The sequence below is a fragment of the Sinocyclocheilus anshuiensis genome, unplaced genomic scaffold, assembly GCF_001515605.1.
Source record: "Sinocyclocheilus anshuiensis isolate Anshui unplaced genomic scaffold, SAMN03320099.WGS_v1.1 scaffold655, whole genome shotgun sequence".
Lineage (NCBI taxonomy): Eukaryota > Metazoa > Chordata > Actinopteri > Cypriniformes > Cyprinidae > Sinocyclocheilus > Sinocyclocheilus anshuiensis.
Genome location: NW_015548221.1, coordinates 196,873 through 212,291, shown reverse-complemented (window position 1 = coordinate 212,291; position 15,419 = coordinate 196,873). Strand labels below are relative to the sequence as shown.

At 38.3% G+C, this 15,419-nt stretch overlaps 1 protein-coding gene across 1 annotated transcript; it reads right to left on the bottom strand.

The window, feature by feature from the left end:
* Positions 1 to 1,036: 1,036 nt before the first annotated feature.
* Positions 1,037 to 14,243, bottom strand: LOC107654181 (suppressor of tumorigenicity 14 protein-like). The gene is made up of 19 exons (XM_016441153.1): positions 13,968 to 14,243; positions 12,464 to 12,626; positions 11,126 to 11,253; positions 9,035 to 9,102; positions 7,720 to 7,910; positions 7,518 to 7,640; positions 6,934 to 7,153; positions 5,414 to 5,556; positions 5,219 to 5,316; positions 4,943 to 5,052; positions 4,865 to 4,908; positions 4,682 to 4,780; positions 4,087 to 4,200; positions 3,722 to 3,841; positions 3,435 to 3,618; positions 3,002 to 3,273; positions 2,047 to 2,183; positions 1,480 to 1,974; positions 1,037 to 1,265 (listed from the first exon to the last, which is right to left on the bottom strand). The coding sequence occupies exons 1-18, from the start codon at positions 14,175 to 14,177 to the stop codon at positions 1,807 to 1,809; spliced, it is 2,592 nt and encodes an 863-aa protein (XP_016296639.1). The 5' UTR covers positions 14,178 to 14,243; the 3' UTR covers positions 1,037 to 1,265; positions 1,480 to 1,806.
* Between the last annotated feature and the right edge of the window lie 1,176 nt (positions 14,244 to 15,419).

Sequence of the window (15,419 nt, the reverse complement as noted above, 5' to 3'; positions counted from 1 at the left end):
AAGGTTTTTTCTCCATTCTGTCACCGATGGAGTTTTGTTTCCTTGCCGCTGTCGCCTCTGGCTTGCTTAGTTGGGGACACTTCATTTCCAGCGATACCGTTGACTTGATTGCAAAGATACTATTTAAACTGAGCTGGATGTTGACATCACTGAATTCAATGATGAACTGTCTTTAACTGAAAAATTTGTGTTTACTATTGTCATTTTGCATTATTGACACACTATTTTCCTAATTAATGCTGTTCAGTTGCTTTGACACAATCTGTATTGTTAAAAGCGCTATATAAATAAAGGTGACTTGACTTGACTTGACTTAAAAGAGGAGAGTAAATCCATGAGGGTAAACAACTTTCAGAGAGACTAGGAGTGAGGAAAAAACGAAATGTTGGTTATGCTGCTTGCACATTAACAATGCATAATATAGGAAGTTAATACAAACGAACAGAAGAGTAATTAATATAAAATAACACCAAGGACACTTGCTCTAAGATACCACTCTTTCCGTTATATCCTCCATTTTATTTCTTTTAAGTATCAACTTTGTCTCAGATGTTTCTCCTAAAATTCCTCAGGTGAAATAAAAATGGACACAAATGAGACAATTGTTGTCATACAAAAAAGTCAATTAAGCTCAGATAGTTGGTCTTGGAAGATTTGATGAGAAACATTTGAGATCATACTGGAATCTCTCATTTTAATTCAAATTAAAAATTTGAGCCCAGTTTGAGACTTTGTCAAGATCACTTGAAAATCTCAGGGGCAGGTGAGATTAATTCAATATTCTTCTCAAAAGAAAAAGCTAATGAGAGAGAGAGAGAAAAAAAAACAATTTGAACATTTAATCTTATTGCTGTCTAGGAGAAACAACTGACTCATTTGTGTTTTCATACCTCTAAAAATATATTATATGCATTAACCATGATTATATTCACATTAAATAAGAAAGAAACCAGTAAGAAACACTCAGGCATGATTACACTTCATTGAAACATGCAATATAAAAACAGATCACAGAGTGGAAGTAATGTAGCACCTCTTTTTAATATAATTCTATTTTTCATATATCTAATATAAAGTATCAACATTTGCTCCGTTTTGACATTTACATCTGGTTTTTCAGGTATACAGATCCTAATGTGTGCATAACTAAAGAAGTACTGAGTAAGATGTAATGTCAAATCACGACCAGTAGAGAGAGTCTTAGGGGCTGCCGCTGCTCTCTCCCAATAAGGGAGAAGCCAATAATCTTTGTGATAACAAAAACCCTACAAAAACATACAAAACAGTAACAATAATGATTAAAATTTATGTTGGTCATCATTTCTGACATGCAATCAGTTTCACAGTTGGACATATTTGAAAAGGACCATGTTTATATCATTCTTAAACAATGAAAAAAAATCTAAATGATTCCATTAACATGAATAAATGAATGAAAGCTAATATTTAGCCACTGTATGCAAATAACACAAATCTTACCAAGAGAACTCTTTCCACTGCAAATAATCTCCTCAATCTCGACACTAGTAGTCCACTGTCAAGGCTTTATAGAATACAGTTGGTTTGTAGGTGGTTCTTATGAGTTTGGGGCATAAAGAGGGGAGTGGAGCTGCTGGCAGACCATGGGTAGAGGTTTCAAATGCTGAGCAACAGGAATTGATGGGAAATTGCTTCCGATGCAGAGGTGTTGATGTTTGCTGTGTGTCTGGGCACCATGAGAGCTGGGCCGGTGCACCTCGATCACATGCAACTGAGTGTGGGCCAATCACCCGTTCTCTGGTGTAAATATATGTGTGCATGTGTTAGTCACACCTGGCCTTTCGTCTGCTGGTGAATCCAGTCTGTGAACTTTATGACACGTGTGTAAACTCCAGGCCGGTTCTGTCGGGCACAGCCCTCACCCCAGCTCACAATGCCTGCTAGAAACCACCTCCGGCCACGTTCCAGACACACTAAAGGTCCCCCAGAGTCTCCCTGTGTGAACACAGATGTGAATATATGAACGGTGAACATTGACAAGCAGTGAACACAAAAGCACGCACTAACCTGACAAGCATCCACTCCTCCCTGAATGTTTCCGGCGCAAAGCATTCTGGGAGTGACCGCATCGTCATACATTTTATTACAAGTGTTGTGACTGATGATGTTAACGGTGGCCTCTTGCAACAATGTGGCCAATTCACCTGAAATCAGAAGTTTTTAGATGGAAACAATGCATGTAATGACATGAAATGGTGTTTGCAACCGATTTTACTTGTTTAATCCGACTTATTTGTCTAAAACCCTTCTGCTCGTTAAAATTTACGGACATAAAAATATTTCAAATATAAAAATAAATTCATTTCTTATTAGTCAGGCATGCGTTTTAAAATCATTTTGAAATAAGATCTCCATAGCAAATATAAGTACCAATGAAATTCGTATCATAAATCTAGCAAAAAATGACAAATTTTAATTTGATATTTACAAAAAAATAAGTATATTTTCTTTTCTTTTTCTTTTATTTAAAGTACATCTATAACACTATCTTTGTGTTATATAACCATGGCATTAAATTTAATAAAACCAGTTAACCCTGCTGCATTAGTGTTTCCAATAGCGGCTGAAGGAGTGATGGCAAATTTGACATATTTCTCTCACAATATATTTGTTCCTCTTTTGCAAGGTTATAGAAATGCTATCATAGATTCTTCTTTTGCTATTGGGGAAATTAAAACAAAAAAAATATATAAATATATTTCTTGTAGTTTCTGTTTACCCAACTATGATGACTTCCGCTTCTGTGAACCATGGAAATATCTAATGACTTTGCCGTTTCGATGGGGATCCTGGGGGATTTTTCAGTGGGTGTGGTCAAAGATGATTTCTTTAGAATGCGTTTTTCTCACCTTTAGTCATCGTATGAATCATGTGTTTCAAGACAGTGTTGCTAACGTTGTCTTGCTTCAGCTCAACAAGAAGTAATTGTTTGTTCTGAATGAGTTTCTACAATGTGCCATACCTTCTTCTGACAGAACCCCCCATCCAGTGACAAAGCAGCTGGTTCCGGAGGTGAAGGCGTGAGAGGAGGCAGGAACGCAGACGGGCTGTACCAACTCATTGAAAAAGACAGGGGCGCTTAGTTCTAGAAGGGCGATGTCATAGTCGGAGGTGAATTGGTCGTATTGCGAATGCAAGACGATGCGACGGATTTGTCTGGTGGCCGCTGCGTTGCTGACCGAGTTCATTACTCGCATGCCCATGTAGGCCCTCCATGATCGCGCATCAGAATACCTGCCAAAACATAAACAAACACCTTATACCTGGAGTGTCACATATTTCGGAGTCCTAGTCACTTAAATAGCCTGTATCCAAAGTATCCTATTAAGTATCCAAAAATGAATACTGACCCCAAACTTTTGAACAGTAGTGCATGTGCCTGAATAAAACCTCACTTGATTGCATCTGAGTCCTGAAAGCAGTGCGCTGCAGAGACAAGCCAGCGGCTGGCCACCAGAGATGCCCCGCACACATGACCATAGCGCTCCATCTGAAGGCTGACCTGCCATGGCCATGAGCTTGCCTGGGCATCCTTTCCACCCACAATCTTTGCCCTCTTCCTGGGCCTCGTGCCACAACCTACATGCACAGCATGGCATTTGTAGGATTTGTTATGCAAGCAAAGAAACTTGCCTATAATAATACATTTGATGTGAATATGTAATTCTATGAGAATGCTCACTACAGCGCAACTCATCTGAACCATCTTTGCAGTCTTTAATGCCGTCACACTCCGGATTGATCTTACTCAAGCACTTTCCACTGGCACATTTGAAGGAGGAAGGAGAGCATCCTTTAGAAACTGCAATGATCAGAGAGACAGAATATTCAGCATCACTGTTTACCGGTAAATTAAAGAACTAGAGGACATATGATCATAAAAAAGATTTCACACAGATTTCTTTCTGATTGTGCCATTTGCGTTTGTTATGAATGTGTTCGTACTGAAATCCATGTGGCTTGATTGTCCAAATGCATTTTTGGTCCAGTAAGCAAGGAATGATGACAAAATAGAGCAGAATTGTAGGTAAAGTTGGTTTTACTCACATGCTCTTGTGCAGTTGAGTTCATCACTGCGGTCTTTGCAGTCCACAATCCCATCACACACTGAGGCTTTGGGGAGGCAGATTTTGTTTGGGCACATATGGTAGCATTTACCTCCTAAAAAGTGGGCAAATTGAACCCAAAAAGAAATGAGTTTGACAAATGTATAAGTTGTTGGTCACAATTACCGTTGCTTGGTGAAATTTCGCAAGCAAAATAGTCATTTCAAAAGGAATCCGCAAATGGGAGTTTTGAGTTAAAGGTTTCCCATGCAGATTTCGCTCATGTTCAAGTTAGTCAAGCAACTTTGCCTCACTGAGCAACAGAAAGCTGCTTAATTTGAAAGTGACTTATGTGTGAGTGCTTTATACTTGTTTTTGCACGTAAATTTTCTTTAATGTGACCGCACATATACTGTAGGTGAATACATGCACACACACAAACACACTGAAACATAGTCAGGTCTTACCACAAACTCTCTCCACACGTCTGTAGCAATGAAAATAGACATCTCTGAGTATCAGTGAATGCAGGAAGAGAGAAATTGTGCATGCTGAAGTATTAAATCTTCTTTAGGATAAAAAAAAGACACTCTTACCACAGTTATTCTCTTCACTGCTGTCACCACATGCGGTGTTACACTGGCTGTGTGGTCTGCACTGACCCACACAATAAACTTCTCCTGGTTTACACGTGTCTAATGGCAAAGTAGAACAGGGTTAAATAAGACAACTATGCTTGGCTGAAAAGAATGTATGGAAAATCGAACTCATGCACTTACTGCATTTGGCCTCATCTCGTCCATCAGAATAACTCAGCTGTTTTCTAGTCATGAACATATGAATAACATGACACTCACTTTACGCCGCCTATTTCCAGCCAATCTTTTTCGCAGGTGCTTGAGGCCGGTGACTCCTGAATGTCTAGCATCACAATGGTCACGGAGAGAAGGTATCCCGGCAACGGAGCCTAAAAGAGAAACCAGACTCTCATCGGATGCACTCTTACACAAAGCAGCAGCCACCCTGTGCTCCTCGTCTCAAAGAGGGAGCATCCCAGGCCTCTGAATGGGGTTCACAGGGCACTGGGGAAGAGGCTCATGGGATACCTGGGAAAGCCTTTAACCTTAGCTCACCCTGATTTTCCAGTTACAGTCCACATTTGGAGGGTAGTAGGTGGGGTAGTAAGGGGACGTCACCGTGCCGTTCCACGCAGTGAGGAAACCACCACACTCTACAGAAACAGTGACACAGAACCAAAGAATTTCTGATTCCTGAACAGAATAATGACTAAAATTATAGCATCTCATGCTGACTGCTAATTCACACACCGGTTTTGGGTATAGCTTGGAAATAAGCTTTGAAGATGGCTCCTAGCCTCTGACGACTGAAAGAAAATGTGACAAGCATGACATTTCCAGAAGATGTCAGTTTCATTACAGGGGATGTTCCTGATATTGGCAGACCACACCATCTGGGAAGAAGAGAGATGTTGTTTGATGTTTAGCCAACTTTACTCTGACAATGACAGTCCAAAAAAAAAAAAAAACGGCATTTATCCACTGAGTAAAGAGTTTATATAAACATAAGTTTATATTATTTGTATGCTCAAAATGCATTTGTGATTGTATTTGATTTAAATCACGCCATATATCACGCTCACATGTCTGGCCACTGACATCAAACCTGGTGTGCAACGTCATGATGCGGCATATTTGAATTTAAATGATATTTGAGAGCTACACCAGAGGTGTTCAGCAAAATTCTGTCCATTCCTCACAACAAACAAACATGAATTCAGAAGACTTGAAATATACACTGCCGTTCCATCAAAAGTTTGAGGTCAGTAGGATTTTTTTTCAAGAAATTAATACTTTTATTTAGCAAGGACGCATTAAATCGTTTAAAAGTAATCTTAAAGAATTTTATATTGTTACAAAATATATTTCTATTTCAAATAAATGCTGTTCTTTAAAACTTTCTACTTAACAAAGAATCCTGAAAAAAATGTATCATGGTTTCCACAAAAGTATTAAGCAGATCAACTGTTTTAAACTTTGATAATCATAATAAATGTTTCTTGCACATCACATCAACATATTAAAGTGATTTCTGAAGCGTAATGTGACACTAAAAAAATCAGCTTTGTCCTCAATAATGTCCTAAATAAATTACATTTTAATATATATTAAAATAGAAAACTATTAAAATAAAATAAAATAAAATAATAAAAGATTTTTAGCACCACTTTTAGGGTGCTTTTTTGCCATGTTTAGAACTTGACAGTTTCTGTTTCTATCATTAAAAAAGTATGGAGATTCTACAAAATATGTTTCTTTGTGATCCAAGATCACAAATGGGTTTACTTTGACAGTAAATGATTTAATTTTTGGGTGAACTAACTTTCCAAGCATTGTAATTAAATTAGTGCTGTCAAACGATTAATCGCGATTAAAAACAAAAGTTTTTGTTTACAAAATATATGTATGTGCACTGTGTTTGTTTATTATGTATATATAAATACACACACATTTAGTATATATTTTGAAAATATTTACATGTATATACATTTATATACTTATATTATTATATTTTATATTATCTATAAATATATTTAATGTATAAACATAACATATTTTTCTTAAATATATACATGTATGTGTTTGTATTTATATATACATAATAAATATACACAGTACACACTCATATATTATGTAAACAAAAACTTTTATTTTGGATGCGATTAATCACGATTAATTGTTTGACAGCACTAAATTAAATCAGTAACACCGACACGTAGAAAGATGTAAATGGACAAAAACGGATTTTCTCTAAGTGCTGTCCCACTTACCTGGTGATGATCTTGTTCTGAAGTGGCAGTAGGAAATCATAAGCAGACAGCTTGTTGGCAGAGCAGCTTCCTGGTGTCGCCCCTTGAAGTGTGAGAATGACAAGTCGCACGACGTGACCGGACGGCACCCGAAGCCTCCACTGGTAATACGGCTTCTTCGGACTGACAAGACTGAGTGTGCGATTGTTTCCATACTTAGCGTATAGGTCAAAAGACATGGCTGTTAGGCAGATGAGAGTAAGACATGATCAAAATGAGTAAATAAATCAAGAATACAACCAAAATAATGATTGTAGAGGAATTTTCATGACAGAATGATAGTATGATAGTGATAGTACACTTTAAAACCTGCCTGGTGGAAGGACTTGCATGCAGAGTTTACTCAGAGGATTAATGGGACATGGTTGCATTTGAATTGCCTTACCTATGCATGGTTTACTTGTGTTTTTCTTCACTCATGGCATGATGTATCATGGAGGATACAGAAGAGATTAGTTTAACCAACGTTTGACAACTCAAATGAGTCAGTGTTCATAAATCATGTGAGTAAACTCAACAGGCTTTACAGTGTATTATGGTTGTACCCTGCAGCCCCAACTGCCACTTGCCACTCTGTAAAGAGTTTGGGTTCTTTATTTTTTCCGCTTTGTCATCAGAATCTTCATCGTCTTCATCCTCGGCATCACCACCGTTATCTGCATTCAAACCTGCAGACACAGGAACATACGTTAAGATGTTTTCATTACTTTGCAAAAGACAAAGACAGAGGGATGAAATGCTCTTAACCCAGCAGACGCAGTGTGTCCTCGTCCCTCTCCATGTAGTAGCGTTCCTCGTTTCTGCTAAAAAGGACCTTGTTGGTTCCAGGTAGACGCCGTTGCAACCGGGATGGGTTCACTCTCCGGAGTTCCTCAGCAATAGCGGGAGGAGCAGAGAATTTACTCCAGTAGTACACACAAAGACCTTCCACTCCTTCACTGTCATCAGGACACATGACTTTTAACAAGATGGCTTTATAGGCTTTGAATTTAAATCAAGTGGGGGAATGCATATATTAACAGGTGCCAAATGCATGACATAGAAACCCACAAATAATGATGCTGTGTAAATGACTACTAAGTTTGTGCAGTTGCAATGAGGCATCAGACCTACACTACTGTTCAAAGGTTTGGGGTGTTTTTAAATGTTTTTCAAAGAAGTCTCTTATGCTCACCAAAGAGGCATTTATTTACATTTAGATGCAAAAATACAGTAAAACAGTAATATTAATAACAGTAATAGTAATAACTGTTTATATAATATATTTTAAAATGTAGCCTAATTTATTCTTGTGATGCAAAGCTGAATTTTCAGCAGCCATTACTCCAGTCTTCAGTGTCACATTTGAAACAGAAAACTTTTGTAACATTAATAAATGTATTAATTTATTAAAAAAATATGGAATCTTACTGATTCCAAATTTTGTACATGAAAGCTTATTAGGTGCACTTTTAAACAGGATCAGGTGGAATAATGCCTGATCAGGTCATCCTAACAACACCTTCATTCAAAGCTACAAGAAAAAACACACACTTAGCATTCTGTACATTTCATATAGCATTGAATGGCACCAGACCAGAGAATAAAGGCTATTGGTATTCTGTGCCATCACTGACAGACTACAGAGAAACCAGCACACTGAGTACAGCAGACGACCTCGAGTGATCACATTAGAGCAGGACTGGCTGTTAAGAAAAGTAAAACACATTACATTTACTACTTGTACTACTTGAACAACAGCTGTGACTATAAGACAAAGTGCTGAACATACTGCAAGACAATTTCAGTGTTGTTGGTAACTAAAACTACAACTAAAATAATAAAAATAGTTTCTGTCCTTACTATCTGACTAATATCACTGCAACAGAACAGATGTCCTGAGAAATCACAACTGTCAGTGCAAAACAGCAATAAATAAATAAATAAAAAATAGAGATGTAGGCACTTTTTAGCCAATCAGAAACCATTTTGTGTGCTTGCACATAAACGCAATGGATAAAAATAGGCATTTTGATATAGTTTATAAACATACTGTGATATTTGTGTTCATGTACAGACTCACCTAAATGCAATAATTCCTGAGTGCTGGTAATACGTGCTCCATGGTGAAGAATCATACAACTCTGAGAACTTAGATCCACGGCACATCAACCGAAAGGAAGTAAAGAGATGATAAAAGAAATTACCATGACAAACATCAGCCGCTATTCCTTTTCTGGTCCCATTTTATATTAGGTGGTCTTAACTGCTATGTACTTACATCAAAATATAAGTACAATGTACTTACTGTGTTCATATGTGACCCTGGACCACAAAACCTGGGTCAGGGTCACATATGGGCCAATTTCTCGAAATTGATATTTATACATCATCCGAAAGCTGAATAAATAAGCTTTCCATTGATGTATGGCTTGTTATGATAGGATAATATTTGGCAGCGATACAACTATTTGAAGATCTGGAATCTGAGGGTGCAAAAAAAATCAAAATACTGAAAAAATTGCCTTTAAAGTTGCCCAAATTAAGTTCTTAGCAATGCATATTACTAATCAAAAATTAAGTTTTGATATATTTACAATAGGAAATGCACAAAATATCTTCATGGAACATGATCTTTACTTAATATCCTAATGATTTTTGGTATAAAAGAAAAATCGATAATTTTGACCCATACAATGTTTTTTTGGCAATTGCTAAAAATATACCCCAGCGACTTAAGACTGGTTTTGTGGTCCAGGGTCACATATTATATTGAAAAACACTTTTGCTGCTATTGAGGTGGGATACAGGTAAGGTTAGGGACAGGTTTGGTGGTATGGGTAGGTTTAAGGGTGGGTTAAAGTGTAAGGGATGGGTCAACAGTGTAACTATAAATGTAATTACAGAAATTAATTACAGATGTAATTACATGCAGGTATTTTTGAAAATATAATTACAATGTAAAAGCATGTATGTACACAATAAGTGCATTGTATCAAATGATTAATTAAAATGTAAGTACATCATAGTTAAGGCCACCTAATATAAAATGGGACCCTTTTTCCATTCTCAAACTATTTCTGAAAGCTGTAAACAAACCACTGATAACATCTACCAAGGTCATGAAGTTTCCGCCTGGTATAAACAGTATTTTGAGACGTCTCAGTGACATCAGAGCTACGGAAGGCGTGACATCATTGAAGAAGGTGAGACATCAGTGGTCCAGGCGAGACCTGCAGCCTTGGCACAAAAGCACTGTTCTTGTGCGATTGGCTTTGAGCAACAAGAGCTTTGGGCAACAAAAGTGCCATTGTCTGGGGCTCAATGTCATCCCGAAGCGCTGGATGGAAGGGGCAGGGCGGCTGGTTTAGAACAAGTTTTATGAGCAAGAGTGCACACTTGCAGGCCGTCAGTTCTCACAATCGCATTCGCTCGATATTAAACGGGATTACAGCCACGACACAGGTTACGTTTAGGCTAATTAGAGCATCGCGCCGGATGAGAAGCCACACTTGGCCGGCTTCCTCATCGGCCTCTATTAATCTCGCACCTAATGCAGACACAAATGCCAACCATTCCCATGATACTGGCTTTTTTGGCCCAGACTTTCCTGCGCTCTCTTTCGGTGCCCTAAATCCTTACTTTCTCTCTCTCTCCTGGCCTACTCTGTCCCCTGGTCTACCTTTCTTTTCTCTGCTGGCTGCAGCCTCTCAGCAAAGAGGTACAGAGCATCTGATTGTGTGTGAGGAAGGCCACAGACAATGTTTTTATTGAAGGACTGCTCTTCCTCTCACTCAGCCTACCTGGGCCCTGTCCCTCTCACAAACACCGTTCTTGTCCTCGGCCCTGAAAAGCCGCCATCCTCTGGGAGCCGGTCTCACCGCGCCGCCTCACACCAAGCCGGGCTCCGGTTACAGCTGGCTTTACATTTAAGAGGGCCACAGAGCGGCCGAAGACTCAGCAGAGCCTGCTTTACATTTAAAAGGGTGACAATGTGGGACGAGCGCACCACTGGACCTGCAGCTCTGGCGGATTTTGCGTTTGAAAGTGCCAGGGCCGAGCATCGTCCCTTGAGTGGTCTCTGGAGAGCGGCCGCATTCCGGAGAGATCACGGAGAAACCGGCTTTGTTGCCGAGGGCGGCACAGAGAAACTGTTATGTATGTTTATGCTTACATAATGGCTTAGCGCCTGAGACTGGAGACGGAACTGTGTAGACGAGGGGTCTGCCAGGTCTGGAGAGAAACTGAGGTTGGAGAACTCGATGCTTCCTCCAAGGTAGAACACTGAGAGCGATGGAGAGGCTGCAGGAACAGGAACACTTATATGAAGAGATGATACATTCAGAGATAACACAAAACATTTTAAAATGCTTTAAAAAGTTTAAATGTTGATGAAAATTATCTGTACTGTTGGATTATATAATAAAATATCAAATCAAGTGCCGTTTATTTTAAAGACAGAAGCACACAGATACTTTCAAGCAAAATATTTCACAAAAAAAGTTGTGAAACACTAAAATAGGCTGTCACGCAATTAATCATGATTAATCATGTCCAAAATAAAAGTTTGTGTTTACATAATATATGTGTGTGTACTGTGTATATTTATTATGCATATATAAATACACACAAATGTATATATATATAAAAAATGCATATATATATATATATATAATTACAACATAGAAAATATATACAACATTTTTTTAAATATATACATGCATAACATGCATGTGTGTGTATTTATATATACATAAATATACACAGTACACACAAATATATTATGTAAACACAAACTTTTGTTTTGGATTAATCGTGAGTAAATCGTTTGACAGCCCTAAAAATAATACATACACTACAAATATTTTGGGGGTCAGTAAAGTCTTTTTTAGAATTAATATTAATATTTTTTTTCAGAAAGGGTGCATTAAATGCATTAAATTGATCAGAAGTGACAAGACATTTATAATGTTACAAAATATTTCTTTTTCAAATAAATGCTGTTCTTTTTAACTTTCTGCTTGTCAAAGAATCATAAAAAAAAATGTATTCACCGTTTCAACAAAAACTATTAAGCAGCACAACTGTTTTCAACATTGATAACGGTAATAAGAAATCACCAAAATCAGCATATTAGAATGATTTCTGAAGGATCATGTGACACTAAAGTAAAGACTGGAGAATGGCTGCTAAAAATTCAACATTGCCATCACAGGAATAAATTACATTTTAAAATATATTTCACTAAAAAACAGTTAATTTAATTTGTACTAATATTTCACAATATTACTGTTGTCACTGTATTTTGGGGGATCACATATATCACATGTATTTAAAAACATATCTAGCAGCTCAGTGTATATGCGTAGCCTATCAAACAAAACAGGAACATTTTCAAGCTCCCCTTGAAGAATCTCCTTGGACGGCCAAGGATGAGAGGCTTGACTAGCTATACTGGAACATACCAGATCATAATCTCAGCATTCCTCTACAGCACAGGGTCTTAACTTACATGCAAGAAAATGGAGAGTCAGTGCAATGGCAGCCGAGAGAGGGAGGAGGGGGGAGGCTCTCAGTGCCCACTTACTCCATGCCCTGCAATTCGCTCTCTTGCCCGCCGGGCTCTTGATGCTAGATGGGCTTGACCTCTGGGTGGGTTTCGTCACAAAGTCCTCCTAAACACAAGTCGAGAAACTTTGCCTTAACATCACTTGTTGAGACAGCATAGGCCTACTACTCTTAGTCATGATCACTATCGCAACCTTTCTGTCACCCTACAACACCCTATGTGTCGTATTTGATTGGCTTCCTGCCGCATCATTCTAAACATCTTTTCATTAGGAGGAAGGGGTCGCGGAACTAGGATATCCTGGTGGGATTCCCCTGTGGAGTCGCACAAAGCGTAATTTGAGGGTCTGCTTTCCCACGGCCCCTCTCAGCGGTGTCAGCACTCCATCTTTGACAAGCACATTCATGAGACTATCAAGACCAACGTTTAGACACAGGCAACCCATGGTCAAAATAAAAGGTTTCAATTCATTAACACAGCTGAAATGAGCTTAAAATATCTTTTGTAAATTTGTATGGGAGAGAGTGAGGAGTGTTGTAACACGAAGTGAGTTGTAACACGTCAGTTTAACCAATTAGAAATGGGAAACTCTTAAAAATAAAGACTCCAAAAGGGGTTTTCACAGTGATTCCATTGAAGAACCATTTTGGTTCCCCATAGAACTTTTCAGTGAATAGCTTTTTTTCTTAGTGTGCACCATTTTTTGTCTTAGTGTAAAGAACATTGTAAAAATCTAAAGAAACTTCCACTATAAAGAACTTTTTGAAGAATGGAAAGGGTCAATAGAAATGGTTAAATGTTCTTCATGGAACCATAGATGCATATGACCACCATGTGAAGGCAATTTTGAAAAAGTATAATTTCATATATAATCTGAGTCAGCATGTTCTTTTGTATATTTAACATCCATGCAAGCTTGTTAAAAAACAACAACTAATAAACTTGTACTTGTATTGCACCCACAAAGATTTGCACAGAATATAGACCAGCATTTGCACCAACTGTGAGTGACTAACTTACAATTAGATATGATTTGTGTATTTCTAAATTTATTTCTATTTGCTTTAAGATAAAATGTGTCCTTAAAATGTATAAAATGAGGTGGTAAAGAAAAAAAAAATCGTTTTATTTTAATCATACTAAATAACATTTCCCCGTATTTATCAGCTACAAATTAAAATACATTAATTAATACTATTCCTGTATTTATCTGCTACAAATTAATGTACTTTAAAACAGGAATAATATATCAAAGTTTGAGACTAAAAACAGATATAGGCTACATACATACGTTTGAACAATGTTTCCCTCACACAATCGTATTTTATAAGTAAGAATAAATCTAACGCCAAATAACACGCCAAAAGTGCCCAGAAGCATCATGATAGTGTTGAATTCGCTCTAGTCGCTGTGTCTGTGCCTGCGGTGCTGATGGATGGTCTCTTACCTGTGCAGGTGCACCGGCGGGGGCCCAGGCTCCCAAACCAGAGACGCTGTAAACTTCGCAGCTTCTGTTTTTGGGAAAAGTCCTCATGGCCCGCTCTCGTATGGCTCCGATGCAGCGATACAGAACAATACCTCGGGCAGAGAAATCAGCCCGCAGACGTAGTGCGATCCCGGAGAAACCCGACCTGAGCGGGTCTGGCGCTGCGAGCATTCACTCTCCGTGTCTCTCCGTGAACAGGTGCTGCACGGCACCCAGCATGCACCGCGGCACAAAGGGAGCACTATGAGCAGGTACAATCCACATAACCATCCGTGCGACAGAAATTGTGGGCAAACTTCTCCCGTGGTGTGCGTGTGCCATGGGCCACAATGGGCAGTCTGATGTTACATGATTAAAGCGTCATTAAATTAATCGCGGAGAAGAATGTATCGTTACAGCGGTCCGTCTGCTGGGGATGAAAAACATCAGCGCATAGCTCAAATATTTGTTTAAGAGGAGTCGGTGTGGATGAAATATTTCCCTGTTGTTTCCCCCGTGTCTCACGTTACGAGCCAGCGAGGCGTGCAGCCTGAGAGCAAAGTGGACTCAATATATCCCCGTGTGCTTCACACTATTGATTACTAACGATTCCTGGGCCAAACTGGGCCATTTTCCTTCTTATGAGAGTATTTACTGTATGTGTTGTCATTCTCGATGTGGATGGGGGTGCTTTTATTTTAAAATCTCAATATTATTATGGCCATGTGGTGCTCGTGCATATATAAACGAATAGTGTAGGCTATTTGAGATAAATGAATGAATGAATAGGACAGTTGGACCTGAAATAGGCTACTTCTAGGAACAAAACGAACACTGTAAAAACAATATTAAAGCACTACTTACACTATTGTTAATAATCATTAATACATATTTTATAATATTTATTAATATTGGATCAATAATTAGCATATTTAGCTACAAAGTAACATGTCTACTTATTTTTTAAGCTCTCTCGCATTCATGGTGCCACCGCCGGTATGTTGCCATGGGCAACGGTGAAACGTCCAGTTTAGCGGTATCATACTAAATATTTTAACCCACATAAGCTGCTGCAACTGACCTATCTGAGATAAGTATTCCAGAAATTCGTGCAATGAAACTGTTGAATGAATTATTAATAGTTATTATTATATTAATATTATATTAACCATGCTGAGAACGCTAAAACTAGACTGAGATGGTTGGCTGGTCTTAGTTGTTTTAAGTTGAAAGTAGCTGGTTATAGTTGGCCTCCCAGACTGGCTAAGATAGTCAAGATGGCCAGCTAAAAAAAAAAAAAATTGAAACGTGGTCAAAACCCCTCTAACACCATCCTGCAAACCAGCTATGACCAGGCTGGAAGACCAGCTAATATATACCATTTTTTAAATATATGGGTCAATATCACTGTAGGGTGCCTTTTGGTGTCCTGTA